This window comes from Ammodytes marinus (assembly GCF_949987685.1).
Source record: "Ammodytes marinus genome assembly, chromosome: 5".
In the NCBI taxonomy this organism is placed as follows: domain Eukaryota; kingdom Metazoa; phylum Chordata; class Actinopteri; order Uranoscopiformes; family Ammodytidae; genus Ammodytes; species Ammodytes marinus.
Window position 1 is genome coordinate 23,128,851 of NC_137234.1, and position 20,430 is coordinate 23,149,280.

Sequence of the window (20,430 nt, forward strand, 5' to 3'; positions counted from 1 at the left end):
TGCTGAACAAAAACAATACTGTAAAAGTAATTAGAATTAGACATAGAAAGTAATTTGACATGATAATGGATTTATGCATGCATAAGATCAGTGGTCAAAGCAAAAAGAAAATATATTATATTTCCCTATTTATATTTTCCAATGTCAATTGTCTGACCGATAACAAAGAACTTTGCGAGTATCTTTCAAACACGCACCTTGGCAAATGAATTCTTTATTTGGTCGGCCTACATTTGCCCACTATGAAACTAAACCAGACTAAATAGAAAATGCACCAAAGTATCATTTTCACTCTGGTTTAAAAAATCCATGTAAAAAAAATTCTAAATTCACCGGAGGATGCCAAATTTGCTCCTTCAATTCTTATGAGGGATTGAATCCTCAGATGTATAAACATGGCTGTGAGAGTTACCATCTGTCACATTCTTTACACATGACTGACCAATGTCATTACTATAAAGCACTTAGCTTAGCTCACAATGATGTATTCCTATGTAGCCAATGTAATCACATCTAGCAAACCATGGTGAGGAGAGGACTACTGGAATGTTCTTCTTAATGAATTCCTATAGAAGTCCTTGGAGAGAAACAAGACAGATGGCCCAAACTGTAATTGGCCTCTCTGTGTGTGAGCATGTCTGTGTAAGCTATGTGCAAAACAAGTGCAGACTATCTCTTAGAGGCACACATTCAAGAATTCAGCTGTTGAGAGGTTTGTTAAAGAAGGTAATGCGTCTTAACATTGATGACAGACACAGATACACTAGGACAAGGTTAATGCATGATTTAACTGGAGAGATTCAGGTGTGCCAGATTGTCCCTGCCTGTAACAGTAACCAGCAAGTATCAGTATTCAGAAGAAAAGTGACCGTCATACATCTTAGCCCTCAACATAACTGGAGTCAAGTGAAGTCATGTCAATTTTATTTATATTCTCCAGTATCATACAGCACACATTTGCGTCAAGGGGATTTATAATCAGCACAGCACACAACACCCTGTGTCCTTAGGCCCTCCATTTGAATAATGAAAAACTCGCCCAAAAAATCCTTTTATGAGGGGAACAATTTATTAAACCTCAGCTAGAGCAACAGAGGAGGGATCCCTTTCCTAGGAGAGACATACATACAATACACGTTCAAAAGAGAGAAAACCAACCAAAACAATTCACAATATGATCAAATTATGATGAAAGATATTCGACATGTCATATAGGTATGTACAGTATGTTAAAAGATATATGTGCAGAAAATGGTTCCAAGAGGAGGTTGATGAACTACAATGTGTCTTCAAATAGGTAGGAATCTGACCCAACCAAGAAAGACCAACCTCATTGAGAAGATTTGCCCCTTTGTTGTTTTAACACCAACACGAAGTACAGATACATGTACGTTTGCACATGCACTCATATATCCGTCTGAATAAAACATACTGTAGAAGCTCAGGCACAGTTAGCTCCTAACATTTTGACTGAATTCATTTGAAAATGATAATCATTTGTGAGTATTTTTCACTGAAAAGCGTGTGCGTTTGTGTGTGTGTGCGTGTGCGTTTGTGTGTGTGTGTGTGTGTGTTAAGCAATTGCATAATATATGGGTGGTTAGCAATTAGCTAAGTTAACAGCCGTAGGTGTTTATCTATATAGGTTTTTAGAATGTTTAGACCCTAAGTAGTTGTATAGGCTACTAGCAGCACTAGTTATAGTTGTGCATTATTCAAAACACCTGCTCCATATAAAATACCCTTTATTCATCCATTGTTTACATTTACTTTACAGGTTTCTGTAGGTTGTCTGTGTCCAGTTGACTTGACCCCATAGTCATTTTACTGCCTGCACCGTTCAGAGCAGGGCAGAACCAGGGCACAGCAACCACATAGCTACCATCTATGTGTTTTACCAGAAGAGGGTGCTCCGGTGCATAAGTGTTAGCCTCATACAGAATACTATCTTGTGTCATTTAAAAGTGTTCACCCTGTTTGAATGGTAAAGTTACATGAATGTTACTAACTGAAACACATGTTCAATTAATCTGTGTGCATTTCCCTAAATGTTTAAGTCAGTGGTGACAGGAGTCTCTGGAGTGAGTCATTGTGCTGATAGGCTACTCCTGTTAGTTCTGGTATGTGTTAAATTACATATTGATCCCCAGCCAGCCAGCACATGCACACATGACCATGTCCATCAATCTACAATTGGACTTGTTTAGCCAGAGGGACCTGTGCTCATTTACACACAGAAACAAATGTGTCAATATTCTGACACACAAGAGTGAGAACGTATGTTTGAGAACTAATGGAGAAGTTGGGTTTGTGCTCCTTGTAATGGGTTTCTTTGAGTAACTAAAGTAACTTTAGCCTATGTTTTAATACACACCTTTATTTTAGTTTTTAACTTTAGCCTTTTCTTTGCCAATAGGCTCTACTTTTGTTACCTTGTATGATCACAATGATCTTACCAAGCACACTTCCATGCTAAGAGTGTAGGTGTAGAGAGCATGTTTGGGTATTTTTGTAAGGCCTGTCCATTTCTCTGTTTTATTTTTTTTCCTCTTTGTATGCTGGTATAAATTAGAATTTGGAGACTAACGATTTATATCGACATGTATTTTCACACTGCTAACTTGTTTTAATGTTAATTGAATGCAATACAAAACGAATGCATTGCCAAGAGACAGTTTGAAGTTTTAGCTAATTTTTGCAGAGCAACAGAATGATTCCTTTAATAACCTTATCAATAATGTCAATTCAATCACCCCTATATTCGACCCAAACCTACATAATCTTGTTAAGCAGGTTGAAGAAATAACCACATTTTACACTGCCACCAGAGCTTCCTCTTTCCAAGTCACTCTAAAACTGTCATCTAATGCTGGGTTTACACTACACGACTTTTCACGCGATTTGACAGTCGCAGACAATCTTCCAATGTCGGACTGAAATCACAGGAATCTTGCCGGAGTATTGGCGCAGTTGATCAGTTGATTGTCTTTGGATGTGAGAGTGTGTCAGTCTTTTCAAAGTATTTTAAAAGTCCTCTGGTGTAAGCCCAGTGCTTGCAGGTATGTTTCTTTGGAAGGTGATCCAATAAGTTGCTTGTTATGCTGCCTCTGGCATCAACTATTGCACTAATTTGTATTTAACTCGATATTCATCTTTTTAAAACCAAATAATTCCCAAATTATATAGTATATTGGTTTTATAAGATTTTTTTTTTAATTGACAGACTTGACAAAATAGGTAAATGTCTGAAGGTTTTTCTCTCTCGTTTGGCGGTGATATTGCTGCACTGGTTAACACACAGCGAGTTGATCTTAGGTGCACTTTATCTGATGTGACATTTAAAATGCTGTCTGTACCTGTGCAAACAGTGTAACCCAACTCCATTTCATAGCACATGACTTGCACTTTATATACCAACCTCTAATAGAGAGACCAATTAGAAACTTGGAAATGGCACCCACAGAAGATCCATATTGTGTGCACGTGTGTGTGTGTGTGTGTGTGCACGTGTGTGTGTGTATACATTTGCTTGTAGTTGCACATGGTAAAATAAAATACAATAACATTTAAGTCCCAGCCAAATACTTAAATGTTCTTGTTAACTTCTGTTGTTATTCAGGATAGCTGTGCACGGGTTCTCCTGTTCCGGGGGGGCAATAAAGAGATAAAGAACTACAACAGCCAGACTTCCTTTCAGGTATGTGTATGGCATCCAAGACCCACTGCATGTCACTGTGTGTGTACTATCTACCTTACATTTTTAACATTGCAGACCTGAATGGATTGATTGACCTGTCTTACACCAGCCTGATGCTGCTACATTGAATATGTTGATTGCTATTAAAAACGTAAGCAATGTAATGGCCCCCACACCTTGCTGGCTCATCATTGTGGTCTGTGTTTGAATTCCAGCCTTTCTTTATTGATGACGTCTGGGTGAAATTGACGCTGTCACACAATTTCCTGTGTAGATCAAAGTGAATTGTTCGAACAAGGGGCAGGCTGGTCCAAACGGTGTCCAGAAAATAGCCAAATATAAAGATTTTACACATCTGCCACAACAAAGGACTAAATGTCTAAATACAAGAAACCTTTATTAGGAGAGGGAGTGAGCCATTTGTATTGATATTCATGTTACATTATTGTGACTGGTTTTGTTAGTTGAATAAAACGTTTCTTTACCTATGTGTTTGCCCCATTCCCTTCCCCGTATGCCCCCTCCCCCCCCCCCCCCCCTATCTTCAGGTGGCTATTATAGCAGGAAACTTTGATCTGGCTGAAATCATAAAGGTCCACAAAGTATCAGATGTTGGTAAGTTGACAACAGTGTTAGTATTTCACCAGGCCTCAGTATTTTGTAGATTTAAATGTAAATGTAGGTGTGGGGAAGACGTCAGACTGAATAATGGCTGAGAGGATAGTGGAGAAGATTAAGGAAAGTGATTTCTGCTTATATATAGAGGTGTTGGGGAAGCAGAAATGGTGATGATGGAAATGTAAGGGATGTGGAGAGGGGTTTTTAAGCGTTTGTTGGATCCCTGCTGAGATGAGTAGTTTCTGTCTGACATGAACATACTGGAAAACACTGCCATCTAGTGTGGACAGAATGTAACACCTTAGGTTTTACAAGGCAACATAGTGATACTCCATTATATAATACACAGGTTAAAATAGGAATCACATGTGATGTTTAAAATAATAGTTGAATTCCTTAGAAACAATACATTTGCTACTCCATCATTGCACTATAGATACACTTTACCTGGACCATGCGCTGTTAATTTACATATATAATAACTAAAACGTTGTTAATTTTTTCATATTCTTATAATAATATTATATTCAAAGTAAAACAGTAACAATAAAGTAAAAATCTAATTATCACATTATAAAAAGTCCTAAACAGCTTTACTTCGTCTGTATTTTGTTCTTTGTTCTGCAGTGATCAATATCAAAGTATGTTAATAAATAAGACTGATAAGACAATTAATAAGGTTCAATTATGTCATCTCTATGGCTTTGGTGCAGTTCCATCAATACCAGATCAATGCCAGTTCTTGATCCTTGAGTAAAGTTTATGTACAGTTTGTCAGATTAGTGCGACCTAGTTTTGAAAACTTTAAAACAAATCTGAGTGAGACTTTGAGACGTGTGGATTATTTGTAATCGTTTCCCCATCAAAGTTTTGTTTTCCTTCTGTTTGCTACAGTAGCTTCACATCACATGTTTGAGTCTGTAAAGAGGTGCTCTTGGCCTGCGTGTGTTTTTTCTTCCTTTTCTCCTCTCAGTGCCTTTCAGGGAGACCCCTTCCTTCACCAACCGTCGACGTGCGATGCCTGGCCCCCTGCCCTCGCCGCGCTCTTTGCTCCGCTCTGCCAGTGACAACAACCTGAACGGAGATCACGATCACCTCCACAGTCAGGCCCCCAGAGAGATGCGCGGCCGTCAGGGTCACTCCCCTGTCCCCTCGCTGCGCAGTCTGCCAGCTTTCGGCCAGCAGCTCAGCCACCTTGGAGAGGTAAGAAAGGAGTCTGTGAAGCTCTCAGGGGGGGGTTGGCTGCATTTGTATTGTGTGCGTGCACATTTAACATGAAATAGGGAGTAGAGAAGGGGGGAAAAAAAGGGAAAACGGATACATTAATTAACTTTAAAATAATGTTTAGTAAATGCATACTAAACATTAACTTGTCATTAACTACTTGTTAAAACAGTTAGTTAATGCTTAATGAGCATAAAGTAGCCATTAATAGCATTTACAAAGCATTAATTAACAGTTAATTAATGTTCCCTTATTGTAAAGTGTTATTGGGAAAATATTTTACATTATATAATTTATCTTTAGTTTTGGTCCAAATGTTAAACACGGATACAAAGTTTTAAACATGCATATGTCTTTTCTTTTTGCGCTCTATGTCAGAGCCGTCATGGAGATATCCATGATAGCAGTCTCCAGAGTACAGGCAGCTCCAGATCTTCCCATTCCCGTTCGCCTTCGCTACATCACATGCATGAAGAGGACAGGCCCGTTCCCCGAAGGTCCCACAGCCACGGCTACCCTCAAGGGCACGGCCATCGTGGAAGACTCAGGTCTGTAATTGATGATTACTGATTACTCAACTAAAATGAGTTCTAAGAGCAGAGGGCTTTGTAAACAAAAACGATCTCTGTTTTTTGTCCTGTTCCTAATTCATGTCTTAACAGTTTTGGCAACTGTTCACTTCAAAAACATAATCATCTGTGATTGACCTTGTGATTATGCACCTTCTTACTTTGATATTTAAACAAACAAAACAGAACAGACAAAAAAAGAGCCCAATGTGATGAGTCTGAATCACTTGTTAGTCACCAGGCATCCTTCTGCATCTTATTCCATCTGATTCAGTCTGCTAATGATGATAAAAATAACATCATAGCTACCAGTGGGATATATATATGAGGCTGATTCAAACAAGGATTCATATGCAGTCTGTTACAATTGCATTTGTTGGTGGGTGTCGTTTTGCTGTGTCAGGGTATGAGGTCAATGATTAGTGGAATGGTGAGTGTCTGGCAGAGACAACAGCCGTATTTATGTAACAAGCTAAGCAGCCTTTGTCATGCTGGGAAGACAGGGGGGATAACATACTTTACATTTGTGTGTGTGTGTGTTTGTCTCTGTGTTCTTAAAGCCATTTTCACATGGCTATGGGCATGGGTATTTGCACAGTTCAGCAACAGACAGATGGAAAGCAGCTAATAATGATCGCCATGGGGACCAATTGAAGGCTGCCAAGCTGTGTGTGTGTGTGTGTGTTTGTATGTTAGTTTGTGTGACAGAGAGATGGGGAGACAGGATACATTCTGGAATAAGAGCCATGAGTAATGTCATTGGGCAGGCAATTCGCAGTTCAAAACCGCATCCGCATGTCACTCGATTGATACATAAATCCACAGATTGTGCTTCTGGGTTGCTGGAACAAATCTCCTCCCGTGTTCACAGAACCATTAGACAAACTGCACGGTAAACTAGGGCTCTGATCACATCTCGCAGCGATAGATTTAAGTGGTTTACTGACACACTTGGTTTGTTAAGCCTTCTATTATGATCATATGTCAGAACAAGATCACCTACGTACAGCACACACCTATAATGTGATTTCTCGATGCCACACACTCTGCGTGTGTGTGTGTGTGTGTGTGTGTGTGTGTGTGTGTGTGTGTGTGTGTGTGTGTGTGTGTGTGTGTGTGTGTGTGTGTGTGTGTGTGTGTGTGTGTGTGTGTGTGTGTGTGTGTGTGGGAAACATTCTGATGTCTGACAGGGGAATTGCATTACAGACTCAGCTCCAGCCGTACTCCCCTCTCCCTCTAATACTATCCTGTCACTCTACTTCATCCATCAAAGACTCTCTGTACACTTCTCTTTCTGTCATTCATACACACGTTCACAGTGTCATTTCTCTATGGTCTACAACCAGAGAACAGTCACCATACATTATTGAATCATGTAGCATGCACACATCACAGAAACTAAAACTCTTAAGGAATTAATTATGTAAGCATTATTTTCACAATCATACATTTAATTATATAAAGTGAATTTAGTCAAGTAATGGATTCACACTGAATTGCTTAGCACCATTCTGCTATATGTGACACTACATTATCATTATTGTTTACTGACAATGAAACACATCTTTTATTTTATCACTGTGCTTATTGTGTACTGGGATGATCACCTAGAGTGCAAAGAAGCAAGAGGGGAAAAAAAGAATTGAAAAAGAAAAAGGAGGATAGCAGGTTTAGTATGTCTGCTGTGTTCTGGCCTAAATGGCCTTCTGTACACAGGGAGTTGAGACCTTGTTCTTCAGTCTGTATTACCCTTACAACAAGTATTAAAGTGAGGTGAATGTATAAAAAGCCCAAAATGAGCAGCTGGTCTCCATGGCCAGAACCTGCTCCCAAGTGAGGCTGATGCTGTCCTTGAATATTTTCCCTCTGATATTTCTCCCTCCCTCTCTCTGTGTATCTATCTGACCTTCTGTTTATGCCCATGGTAACTCTAGAGGCGTTATGGGTACCAGGGGAGTGTGAAATTAGCTTGGCCGGTCAACAGCCCGCCCAACGGCAGACTTCAGTGGAGTTCCTGTGGAACCCACCATCACTTCGGCCTCGTAGCACATTTGCAGCACTGCCAGGGTTCAATATGTTGGCTAGGCTTCAACTGAAAGTTTAGAAGGAGACAATGAAGAGGATACAGATAGGTCAGATTCCCTTATCAAGACTAGATCACAGAAAAATAAATTTAATTAAGTAGTCAGGATAGTTGCAAGCGTAGACATTTGTTCATAACAATCACTTCAGCCAATATAATGTAGAGAGGATAGTGGGTGATAATATGATAGCTGGGCCAAATTGCATTTTTTAACAAAGCATATTTGCCTGTGTCATAAGAGGCTAATTGACTACTTACCATGATCAAGTGATAGTGATATTTAGCTGTGCAACTTAGGACTTAGAAATGATGTTACTAAGCAGAGGATACCAACGTTCAACCTTCAACAAACTTCCTTTGCAATACTCATGTTGAAATGACACTGTTTTTACACTGTTTATTAGGTGAACACACTTATTGAATGCCTTCTGAATGGTTAACAACTGTTTCATTACCTGCCAATGTGCTGTATGTGCTGTATAGTCATTTTTAAAGCCCAACGTGGGGGGTTTCCCAATCCCTTCACTTTGTAATTTTTGGTTTCTTGTTGGTCTTTTCACCTCTTTTTCAACCCAAATCCAACATGGGTCTTTGCATAAGTAGCAACAGTGTCTGTTTGTGAGTAATTATCCATGGCGTCTTAACAATGCACAGAGGCTGAGGTACAAAAGCAGGACAGAAACAGGGAGGAAGAGGAGGAGGAGAGGAAGAGTTGAGCTCCCTCTGCTTTACCTTTGGAGCATCCGCATGAAAGTAGTACACATTAGTATTTGATGTGTCTGTGTAAGTCATAATAATTCATATCAGACGGTGATAGCTGATAGCTTAATAGTTATCCTATTTTGCGTTGTATACACAACATATCAACAATAAAGTTATATCATGCAATAAAGAACCCTTTATAAATGTTACTTAAATGTACAATATGTGCAATTGACTCACTTTGTGTTGATCAGGGACAGGATATATCAGAACATTAGGATATGGTTACAAAAAGCCTCCTAAAGATGTGGTGTGGCAGAAGTGTGTGTTAGTGAGGGTCCGGGAGTAATTGGAGTAGATATCCTTAAGGGATCCAATTGTTTGGGCTGTCTACATATCCCTGCTTTCTCTAGCCCTCCCCTTCCTCTCACCTGTGTGTGCTGTTAGAGCCACATAGAACCTCAACCTCAGGTAACTTAACCACTTCAGCATACTCTGCTGCTGCTTATTCCGGTCCAGATGCTGGTAGAAGGGAAATTTAAATGTATACAGCATTATTTTTAGACGGGTGTAACTTAAATAAACGGTCATCTCATCACATTTGCAGTTTGTTTTGCCTAAATCATGACATAAATGTTAGGCACGTGTCTATTAAAAGCTACTGGTCTCAATATAGGTGACAGAATAGTATTGAAGAAACCAACACTTTGATGTTCGTCTTGCCAGACACATCCTGGAGCTCTTCCTTGGGAGATTCGGAGGTGTTCCCAGGCCAGATTGGATATGTAATCCCCTCAGCGTGTTCTATGTCTGCCCTAAGGGGTCTCCTCCAGTTTGATGTGCCCATGAGGGTTTTACTATGAGCTCCTCCTGCATAATCTAAGCCTTTCACCTTGTCCCTGTAGGGGAGCCCAGAAAATCTAGCGTAGTGGTCTTAATTTTGCCTTCTTGTATCCATGATCTCCTTCTCTTATTTTTTCCTCTGTCAGTTCCCAGAGCTCATGACCATAAGTGAGAGTTAGAACAGATCAAATCAAATGAGAGCCTCACATCCAGCGTCAGCTTCCTCTTCACCATTAATCACTGCAGGCACCACATCGATTCACCTGTCAATCTCAGACTCCTCCACTCGTGAATGAGAACGTGAGATACATAAATTGAGTTCCTTCATTTTGGTTGGTAGTTTTATTTATTAACTTTGTATTAACTGTGTACGATGACTGGATGTCTCAGAGCAGGTCTTGGTTTCCAATATCCCCCTTCAACAGATCCACTAAACACCCCTTTGTCAGAAACCTTCTTCTAGTCCATAATGCCCCTTAGAGCCTTTGGAGCCAGAGGTCTGTAGACAAGTTGTCGACAAAAAGATAAGCAGAGCACATGGTATCCAAGCCACGAGACTGTAGTTTGGTCATTAGAAAGCGACGCCGGTAACACTTTGGTTTTACACATACACTTACGTACGGTTTTTAACCCTGTAAATCAGGACAAATGTAAAACAAATTACAGAGTTGTAGACGAAGTATTTCAGTGTAGGTGAAGAGAATAATGAAGAATAGGCCCAAGCATGCACATGTTGGCAGCATGGACTATTACTAAGTGGTTTGTGTATCCAATCCTCCCCACCTTTCTCAAGTTGAGGTGGAGTTTAGACGATGTGTAGATCACCCCAATTTGTCCCTGTTTCCTAATTTCACTTAATGGTAAAGTCTCTGCAAGGCACTTACCATGTACAAACAGATTTGCTGTTCCCAACCTTAATATGTTCTGCCCAATGAGCAGAGTCCGCCTTGAAGAATGAAGGAGCATATATTCATTCAAGTGCAGCAAAGCAAGGAAAGAATGATGATCATTAGGATGCAATTATGACTGCTGATTATCACTTTGTTTATAATTTGCTCATCTCACCTCGGCTGGGCTATTTGAGGAAAAAGCCATTTACCTGAGAAGGCAACGCAGTCGTGTAAGAAAATGCTACACTACAAACTTAGTTTTGATAGCGGACGTGTCAATGACATTTACTGACATTTGCAGTTGCATCTTTAGAGTTATGCAGGCCATTCAATAGATTTATGACTTCCAAACCGAGGCAGCTGTAGACTCATTATCAAGTCGTGCAGATAGTAACCTGTCTTTAGTGGGCTCATCGATACTAATCAAGAAGCATCTGATAGCTGGCATGCCCAAATCATTGGTTGTACTTCTGATAAGGGCCACTTTAATAATCCAAAATTCACTCCAATCTCGAAAAACACAGGTTAAGAGGCAGGTTGAAAGGCATGTCATAAATAAGTTGCATGCATTTGCTTTTACAAAAAATCAAAAAAAACATCTTCCACATTATTTGTTCTTCTGTGTTTTGTGCATCTCACAACTCATGATACTTGATGGTGTATATATGAACAGTTTGTTTGAATTTTCCGTTCTTCCCATTAGGACACCTGCTAGGAAAACCAAATATATTTTGTTGAAACCAAGCCAATCCTGTTTCAAAGATTCAGTACAGGCAAATAGCCATTATAGTTCACAAAGCTTGGAACGCCTACTTTTTTGCACATTAGTAAATAATGAATATGTCCATCCTATTTTATCTGATATTATTTTTTTTTTTTTGTGAGATGAATAGAACTCTATTTGAAATCAAGGACAATTTGATCTGTGTAAGCTGAATGACTACTACCTCATTCAATAGGTGTAGTTCACTTGTTTCTTTTCAGTGTGATAATTTAAATATATGGGTTTAGAATAAAGAAAGAAAATATATAGTTGGGGCAATAATCTGTGGGATTTAAGGCCAATAATTTTTTACATTTATTTTTATAAAGATCTTAGGTCATTTTATTGACTCATCAGTGCATTTGTGGGCTATATTTTCTTTCCTTTTATTGACAGTTGCCATCGCAACAGAGGCATGGCTGGTGTCCTAGGAAACTATGGATATTTTGTAATAGACTGCATTTTTTCTTTGTGTACATACAGTGTGTGTGTGTGTGTGTGTGTGTGTGTGTGTGTGTGTGTGTGTGTGTGTGTGTGTGTGTGTAATGGACAGAGGTGGGCAGAGTAGCCAAAAAATGTACTCAAGTAAAAGTAAGTTACTTTAAGATTATAATTACTCAAGTAGAAGTAAAAGTACTCATAAAAATTATTACTCGAGTAAGAATAAAAAAGTATGCAGTGAAAAGACTACTCAAGTACTCAAGAGTACAAGTAGGCCTACTGAATTACTCCGGATTTATTTTTTAAATATACAGAGCAACACAAACGGTACAGAATAGACACGAACATAATATAAAACAGCAATGTTCAAATAAAGATATGTTAAATAACATAATTTTAAATAAAACAATAAATAAGGTATTTAAAAATCAAATGAATAACCCTTGAACTCAAACAATAATACATTAATTATCTGCCAAATTAAATACATCACCCTTCAAATAAAATGATAATAAATTAGGCTTGTCCAAAATTATTTTAATTAAAACCAATACACTTATAACACTGTTGCAATTGTTTTGCACATACACATTTTAAAACAAATTCCTACAATATGTCACTGGCCCTGAGAAAATTATCTAGGTTGTGTTTAGCCCCAAAAATATAAAACACAAAATTAAACTTCGTTACACATCTAAACCTGCTGGCACACTCACTTAACGTATGAAACTACAGAGTGGCTGAACAAAGAGACCACTCTGAGACTCTCACACAGCCAGACTGGGGCACGCGAAGTGAGTAGGCTACAGGGAGAACAGGACATGTGTCAAAGAAGAACAGTTTCTCTGTAATTGCGAGTGTGTGGGAGTCTGTGTCACTGTGATTGTGAGTGTGTGTTTGTTATTTTGTGAGTTTGTGTGATTGAGAGCTTGTGAGGGTGTGAGTTTGTATGTGAGGCCAGGGGTGTGGCTATTGCTCCTCGGAATCAGCGGTTTCTTCCATTTTCTCAACTCACCCAGATAGTCGGTAAAATATGCGTTTAACCTACATGGCACGGCCACAGACACAACATCATTAAATAAATATGAAAAATCATCAATATCTTACTAATGATGCGTAAATTTGCATATCTGCAAAGCCCCAAAATCTAGATGTTGGAAGAAAACAAAGTCAATTTGTTTTTAATTTTTTGGAAAACAAAACAAGTGTCCAACTGACTGAAGCCTTTCCTAATCACAGTTAAAATTTGATCAATAACCCATAGAAAATACAGTGTCCTTTTGGAGTCTCCAGCTGGTATTTTAGGAAACGGCTAGACATTCCCTTGGAAAAAACTGTGTAAAAAATTAATTTTCTATGGGTTATTGATCAAATTTGAACTGTGATTACGAAAAGCTTCAGGCAGTTGGACACTTGTTTTGTTTTCAAAATATAAAAACAAATTGACTCTGCTTTTGTCCAACATCTAGATTTTGGGGCTTTGGAGATATGCAAATTTACCCATCATTTGTAAGATATTAATGATTTTTCATATTTATTCAAACTTTTTGGAAAATACTGTAATACAAAAAGTTGTTGTTTTAATGTCAGTAATCAACTTGCAAAGTTTCATAATGATATCTATACGTTTAAAAAATTCCCTATTAGCCCACCCCCATTCGCTTAAACAGTGGTTCTGATTTGCTCTATCGGCCCGCTGTAGCTTTCCAGCAGCTAGTTGACCAGGTTGTCCACCCAGGTTGGGATCCTGGAAGGTCCTGGATATCATTTCTGGTGAACAACCTTTTACAACGCTCCATGTCTGTTTTTTAAAAAAAAAAAAGGGGTTTTGCTCCCTAGGTATAGACTAGATAACTGAAATGGTAGAACTGTAATAGATCTGATGAAAAACATTTAGGCATGTCAAATTGTATGGTCATGATTTTGGAACTTCTGATACAATGGGTCAGTATTTTGTCCTATGATGTTGAAATGTTGCCAATTTAAGTATCAGTGCATGAAAAGCAAACAGTCCGTTAAAAAACGAGAAGGGAGGAGAAACCACTCCCCAACCCCTCCACTCTGACCGACATATAGATTACATGTGTCAACCCTACCATCATTTGCTCAACTGCAGGAAGCAGCAAGGTTCAAGCTGTCTACATGATCTCAACCTAGGTGTATGGAGTGGCAGAGGTGTGTGAGTTGAGGGGGGGGGGCAGGTTTGAGTCATTGAAATAGATATCCTTCCAGGGATCTAATTCTTGAGCTGTCGGTGTCACTTTGACAAAGCCTCATATCCCCTGCATCCCCAGCCTTCCCTCCTCTCAGCTATGTGTGCTGCTGATGTTCAGTGCCGGGGCTCAGACATTACCATGCGGCAGCCATCCAGGCCCCTCAGTCCCTGCGGTAATTGGAAAGCCGTCAGCAAGCCGTTGTTTCGAACGGAGAGAGGGACAGAGAAAGAGGGGCTCTGTGAGATGAGGCGAGCAAGGCAAGCAACACAGAGTTGGGGGAGAGAAAGAAACAAACAATGCTTGAAATAAGGCAAGGGGTGAAGTAGACAGAAGGAGGGCACAGGAGACTGGAATCAGGTGAATGAAAGAATGACAGCTACAAAGTGACTGATACAACGTGCCATGGTAGGAAAAACAAGAGACCGGAAGAGGTTGGAAGGTTGATAGACAGGGAAGAGGGTGTTTAGAGATTTCTAGTCTTTCTAGGAAATGTTGACAGTAATAGCATCAAAGTGTCCTTTCAGGACATGATAAGAAAATAACTTGTTACATTGTAAAGTGAATTTGTCCAACATGAGCATCTGATTAAATTTTTTTGTATATGACTATTATATACAGTACATATTAGATTTCGTGTTTTTGATATGTATGTCAAAATATGCTTACGTAAGAAAACAACTTTGCATCACAAGCATCAGAATGATGCTGAATGCAACTCACATAGTGGTGGCAAAGAAGTGATGAATGGAGACGAGGCGGAGCTCTACTGCTGCTGTATTAAAATTCACCGTCAGAGAGAGAAAGAAAGTGAAGATGCAATGCGAAGAAAATGTTGAGGAGAGGGGAAAGAGGGTGAAATGGAAGCGAGAGAATGAGAGAAAGAAGGAGGGGATTCAAGGCAAAGCAAAAGAGGGAGGAGCGACAATTAAACCAAATGGGCTGGAGCTTTTTGCCCCCCCCCCTCGCTGCCCCACTGCACACAAGCACACACTCATACACAAGCACACACATGCACTATACTCTCACAGCCAGCCTCAGGGAGCCTTGGCGCATGCACGCTCTCAGGCAGACAGGCAGGAGGAGATCAATTGTGCTCTGGGACTAGTGTGTGTATGTGAGTGTCAGCGATGTGTTAGCAACATGCCGGTGATGGCGTATGCCATACTAGCCGAGGTGCAATGTTAGCAGGAGTGGAGGGGGCTGGCTGTGTATGTGCATGTGCCTGTGCGCACGGCTAGAATGCACACAGAGGGCTTGTGGTGTGTGAGTGTGAGCGAGCCGTCAAAGGGGAGGGGAGCCACGGAACGCAGCAGCAGTAGCAGCAGCGGCAGTAGCAGCAGCATTGCCAGAGTGTGTGTGAGCGAGCGAGCGTGTGTGTGTGTGTGTGAGAGGGGTGGAGGGGAGAGGAGAGGTAGACGCGTCGGCGGGACTCCCAGGAGAAGGAGCAGGAGTCGGGGAGCAGACCCAGCCTCTCTCCTCCACAGCAGGAGAACCACGACCCAGGGACGAGGCAGGATCTGTTGCCCAGCCTGGAGCAGTTGGAACTGGGGACACAGAGGGGGGATCTCTGTCCTATCTCTGGAGGGAGCTTACTGCTGAAGCAGCTCTAACTCAGGATGTGTTTGACTGAGGGGGGGCTTCCAGACAGACCTGACAGACCCACACCGAGGAGGAAACAGTGCAGTCCCTTTTTACCGTTAAGCATTTCTGCTTCTACCTCGGTTATGATGTGGGGGATAAGAGATAGGAGGACAGGGTAAAAGGGAGCAAGAAGGATAGTGTCTGTGCTATTAAGGAAGGAGGAGAGGGAATAAGAAGAAGAAGGGGAGGAGGAGGAGGAGGAGGAGGAGAAGAGAGTGGTTGGAAGGAGTTTACTCTCCTCTCATGGACTCTCCCATGGAACACTGACTGTTGGCTGTTGAGCGGTCTCTGGGACTTGTTTTATGAATCCCTCCCTGGCCACCGTCACAGCCAGGGGGTGTCACCAGGTCGCTGTCCCACCACCGACCACCATGTCGGTGACCACAGGCTTCAGTTACCAGCTCCCCGGGATCACCACAGTAACATATGTGTTTGTTTACAGCCCCGGCTCAGTGCAGCGAGACCCAAGCCCCCCGCATCACACTCCCCCAGCACTGACAGGCCCCCGCGGGCCCAAAAGGAAACTCTACAGTGCCGTCCCGGGACGTACCTTCATCGTGGTTAAGCCCTACACACCACAGGGGGAGGGAGAGATCCAACTTAATCGTGGAGAACGAGTCAAAGGTAGGTTTGTTTACTATTATATGTGTCATTTAGGGTTTTTTATCCTCATATAACCTTCCACAGTAACTAGTCTTGCTTGACACTACTGTGTATATTCTGGTATTTCATCACATGTCTGACACTTTCTATCACCGCTAGTGATCTTTAAGGATCTTCTGTAAAGTTACATGGCTATACATATATGTGGCCTCCGTCAACTGGCTTTGTTGCAGAATGAAAAAAAAAACAAAAAAAAATAAAAACATTCAAATTCTCTCTTATTCCTCAGGTACAAGGCACACCATTTATTTGTTTTTTGGCTGCAAAGCTGCTATGTAATCTCTCAACCTGGAAGTCCTTTCAGTGTGGTTTGAGTTTGACATTGTGCATTATCATTTCATCCAGTTTGTAAATGTGCCGTTTTTTTCAGCTTTACACTGAGGTACAGTGGCTTCGCTTTTATGTATTTGTGTGTGTGTGTGCTTTTGTCTCCATCCATGCTTCACTCAAGACTATGACTGTAATGACGTAGAAGGTAAACTCCATAATATTCTTCTCACCCTGTATCTCTCCCATACACCTCAGTGTGTCAACCCTACACCCACAGTGTGGTGATTAGCTCCTGGCCCTGTTTGAATCCACTTGAGATACGTGTACAATCCCAGTCTAAATCTGTAATTACTTCAAGGAGAGGGCATGCAAATTCAAACAGGTCCCATGTGTTTTTCAGTAGTTGGTTTGCATACACACTCTGTGTCCTTCTCCTCTCTGAGAGTGCCTACCCCTGGGCATAGCACTGTTTTCCTCCCTCCTCTTATCACCTGTCCACAGACACCCAGCACCACATTGACCCTCACATCCTACATCCTGCCACTTCACATACATCAGCGTGGATCAAACCCACATTAGCTTAATGGAAACATTTCCCTCAGGTCCTTACAAAAGGCTGAAGAGAGAGCAGCCACACTCATGCTGAGACCTCCCATGTTCGCTGTGGAACCCACAGAGGCACAGGAAGTACAGATTAAGGGTCAATTTGGAACTTCGATTTTGAATTTGTCCAAACACACACCGCAACACACACAAACACTCTTTTTGCTCTCTATCAATCTTTCCCAGAAACATTTAGGACTAAACAAACTCACAAGCCCCTAGTATAAACCTACCGACCCTTCTCTCTGCCTGGATCCATACTGAAGTTTCCCCGGCCCAGTTTTCTGTCTTCCAGCTCTGACATTAAAAGCCTTTTCCTCCACTAGAGTGCTTCGATATTCTAAATACTGCTGACATTTACAAAGGAAATGAGCATTCAGATTCAACAATTTAGACTTTGCTGAACAAAAACTAATACGACCTTGAAGGAAACTGCGATGCATTCTGAGGTTGACACAAACGTTATCGGAAATGTGATGACTCAACAGCAGCGGCTATGCCTACACCGACTGAATGGATCTGCTGTCACTGGCTTTTCTTTGGTTGTAGTTGAATCCATAACCCTATCACTAATGTGCAACACACCGTTTTTTGCCGTTTTTTCATGTTGGTCATGCAGGAAACAAGCTTACAGTCGCATGGCTGCCAGCACCATGGCACAGCCAAGTAAACCATCTGGCTCTGTTATGCAACACTGACCATCATAACCATCACTGTTGCATTCACTATGCTTCTGTAGTCCTGGGATATAAACTGAGAAATACATCAATATCAACTGGTTGTTGAACATCTTAAGCCGTTTTTCCATTACATGGTACCCACTCTACTCTACTCACCTTTGGGTACTTTTCTGGAGGTTGTTTTCCATTACAATATGGTAGCCATGATAGTACCTCCTCTGTGTAGCTGGTCGTCACAGCGACACCTTGCAAAAACAACAGTCACGCCATCTTCAACGCGACAACCCACATACCAGAAACAATGGAGGATTCCGACGGGTTGGGTGGGATGCCACTTTTGAAAGAAAGTCAAACAAACACTGGAGAGACGGCAAGCTCCAAAACTGTGACCGCTACAGTAGCTTGGCTGTTTGTTGTCCAGGATAGGGTGCCGCACATTGATGATGCAATGGCAGTGACAATTCTCTCTGATTAATCAGTGGTCTGCAGTGTTTCAAGTCATGGTGTAGTACCTGGCACCTGCATTCTTGGAACGTCTACGGAGTGAGAACCAGGTACTTTCACATAGTGGACAATCAAAAAGAGTAGAGTATAGTAGAGCCGGTACCATGTATTGGAAAAGCGGCTTTAGAGCCATGTCCAGGTTCTTTGTAAATGGTAAACAAATTCATTCTAGTGCAGTAGTCTTAGCATGAAGTGACCAGCCATTCTGGTGCGCAGACAAGCTAGGCCTGAGAAGCCACTTCCTTTAGGGATGGATGACCCTTGGTTTGATACATATATGCATTTCATCTAATCTGCATTCATAAATGAGTGAGTTGCTAATATTGATGGAGGACAAGAAGCAGTAAGGCAAGTCAAGGAGAGGAGAAACGATAGCAATATTTATTTATTTTGACCTTTTCCTGTCTCATCCTGATTAAGTTGACAAACAGATCAAATACATCTACACCTTCAAGGATGTTGATTAGCCCAGAGTCTGGACTAGTTTACTTGTGAAAGGGTGTGTACGTAGTATGTGAAATGAATATCCCCAGTCCATTGTTTGTACCCTGAAGTTAATCAAATCAAATCAAACTTTATTTATAAAGCACTTTTCAAACACAGAAAATTGACCACAAATTGCTTTACATAACAAAATTAAAGAGTTTACTCAGATACTGCTTCACACTACAAACATGTTGATGATTCAGGTATACTAAGACCCCCAAAAATCTCACACGGACTCTTACACACACTCACTCTCATACACGCAGTTACTCATAAAATCATATCTGTCTTCCTGTTAATGTCCTCACTCCCTTGTTAATCACCAGACCTACCAGAGGAGCATCCTTACGATGAGATCAGACTAGGTAAATCTCACTAAACAATATGCCAGTTTGTGTTTGTTGTCATGCGTGTGTTAGTGAGCTGTGTTTTAGCATCTTAGTTTTTTATAGATGTAAGCATTAGCGTAACTGGCTATTAGCTTGCCTGTTAGTAAAACAGATTTGTGGCCTTTTGAGACAAGGGATATATAGTATGCCGTACAAGGAACAATGTTTTGCAGTTAAATGAACGATTGATTGACATACTGTAGCTCTCAGCAGTAGATTGTAGAACATTCTCCGGTAAAGTGTGTCTAAAGCTGAGATATTTGTAATAGGAAATTATTGAATATTTTGGAATCCCACGATATGATGATTTTTTGTCAACTTTCTTTGTTTACAGTGAAGGATGGCTTTCTGGACTCAGATGGTAAATATTGTAGAGCACTGTAGCAAAAATTCCCATAACACCTTTGTAAAAGCCACAGCTGAACCAATTGCAATTCTCGACTCCTGATAAGATTTCCCATTAAAACCAACAGAATTATACAGATTGTAATCAGCTGTATTATATTGATATATCAGCATTTAATAAAGGATTTTGAGTGAGAGCAAAACAAATTCTGAGCTCTACTTAGTCATCAGCATTTGAGAGTTCATTGACATGTACTTGTAAGAGCAGAAACAAGATTTGAGTGTGCAATCATATGCTAATTGCTGCTATCTGAATCATCTCCAGCTGTTAAGTATGGCATCTTCCGAGGACTTGTTATCACAAGAGGTCACTTACCAACCATTTTTTACTAACTGCAGCAGGACACGTTCACATTCGGCCTACAGGGTCATGCTGTTTTCAAATTACAGTCTGCACGAGGAAAAAGGTCAGCTTTTAAATGTGTTGCTCCTCCACCAGCAGGCTACCATATGACTATTTGGGACAACGTGTGATTTACTATGTTATGCCTATACACATTTTCATGTAGCCTGCAATTTTTATTGTTGTGGGCATGTGGATCTGCACAAGACTGAAGTTAAGCCAAATACTGGCGATGCAGCTGATCTGCTTACTTTCATCTACAATGTATTTATTGTACAATCGGATCAGATCACTGACTGAACCCAGCCACCCCTTATTGTACTCATTAGACTATCGAAGGCAATATTTACTTCAGTAGTAGTCTAACCGGATGTAGAAAGTGGAGATTGGGCTGCAACGG

The 20,430-nt window shown here is 40.8% G+C and overlaps 1 protein-coding gene across 1 annotated transcript in view; it reads left to right on the forward strand.

Annotated features, from left to right (window-relative positions):
• Positions 1-20,430, forward strand: part of shank3a (SH3 and multiple ankyrin repeat domains 3a) — a gene marked incomplete at both ends in the record, with an annotated part of 140,380 nt that overhangs the window by 64,641 nt on the left and 55,309 nt on the right. The window contains 6 exons of the mRNA XM_080027789.1: positions 3,620-3,697; positions 4,246-4,312; positions 5,289-5,518; positions 5,918-6,087; positions 16,130-16,311; positions 16,802-16,825. Coding sequence (XP_079883915.1) covers positions 3,620-3,697; positions 4,246-4,312; positions 5,289-5,518; positions 5,918-6,087; positions 16,130-16,311; positions 16,802-16,825 — 751 coding nt within the window. The remainder of the gene's footprint in view (positions 1-3,619; positions 3,698-4,245; positions 4,313-5,288; positions 5,519-5,917; positions 6,088-16,129; positions 16,312-16,801; positions 16,826-20,430) is intronic.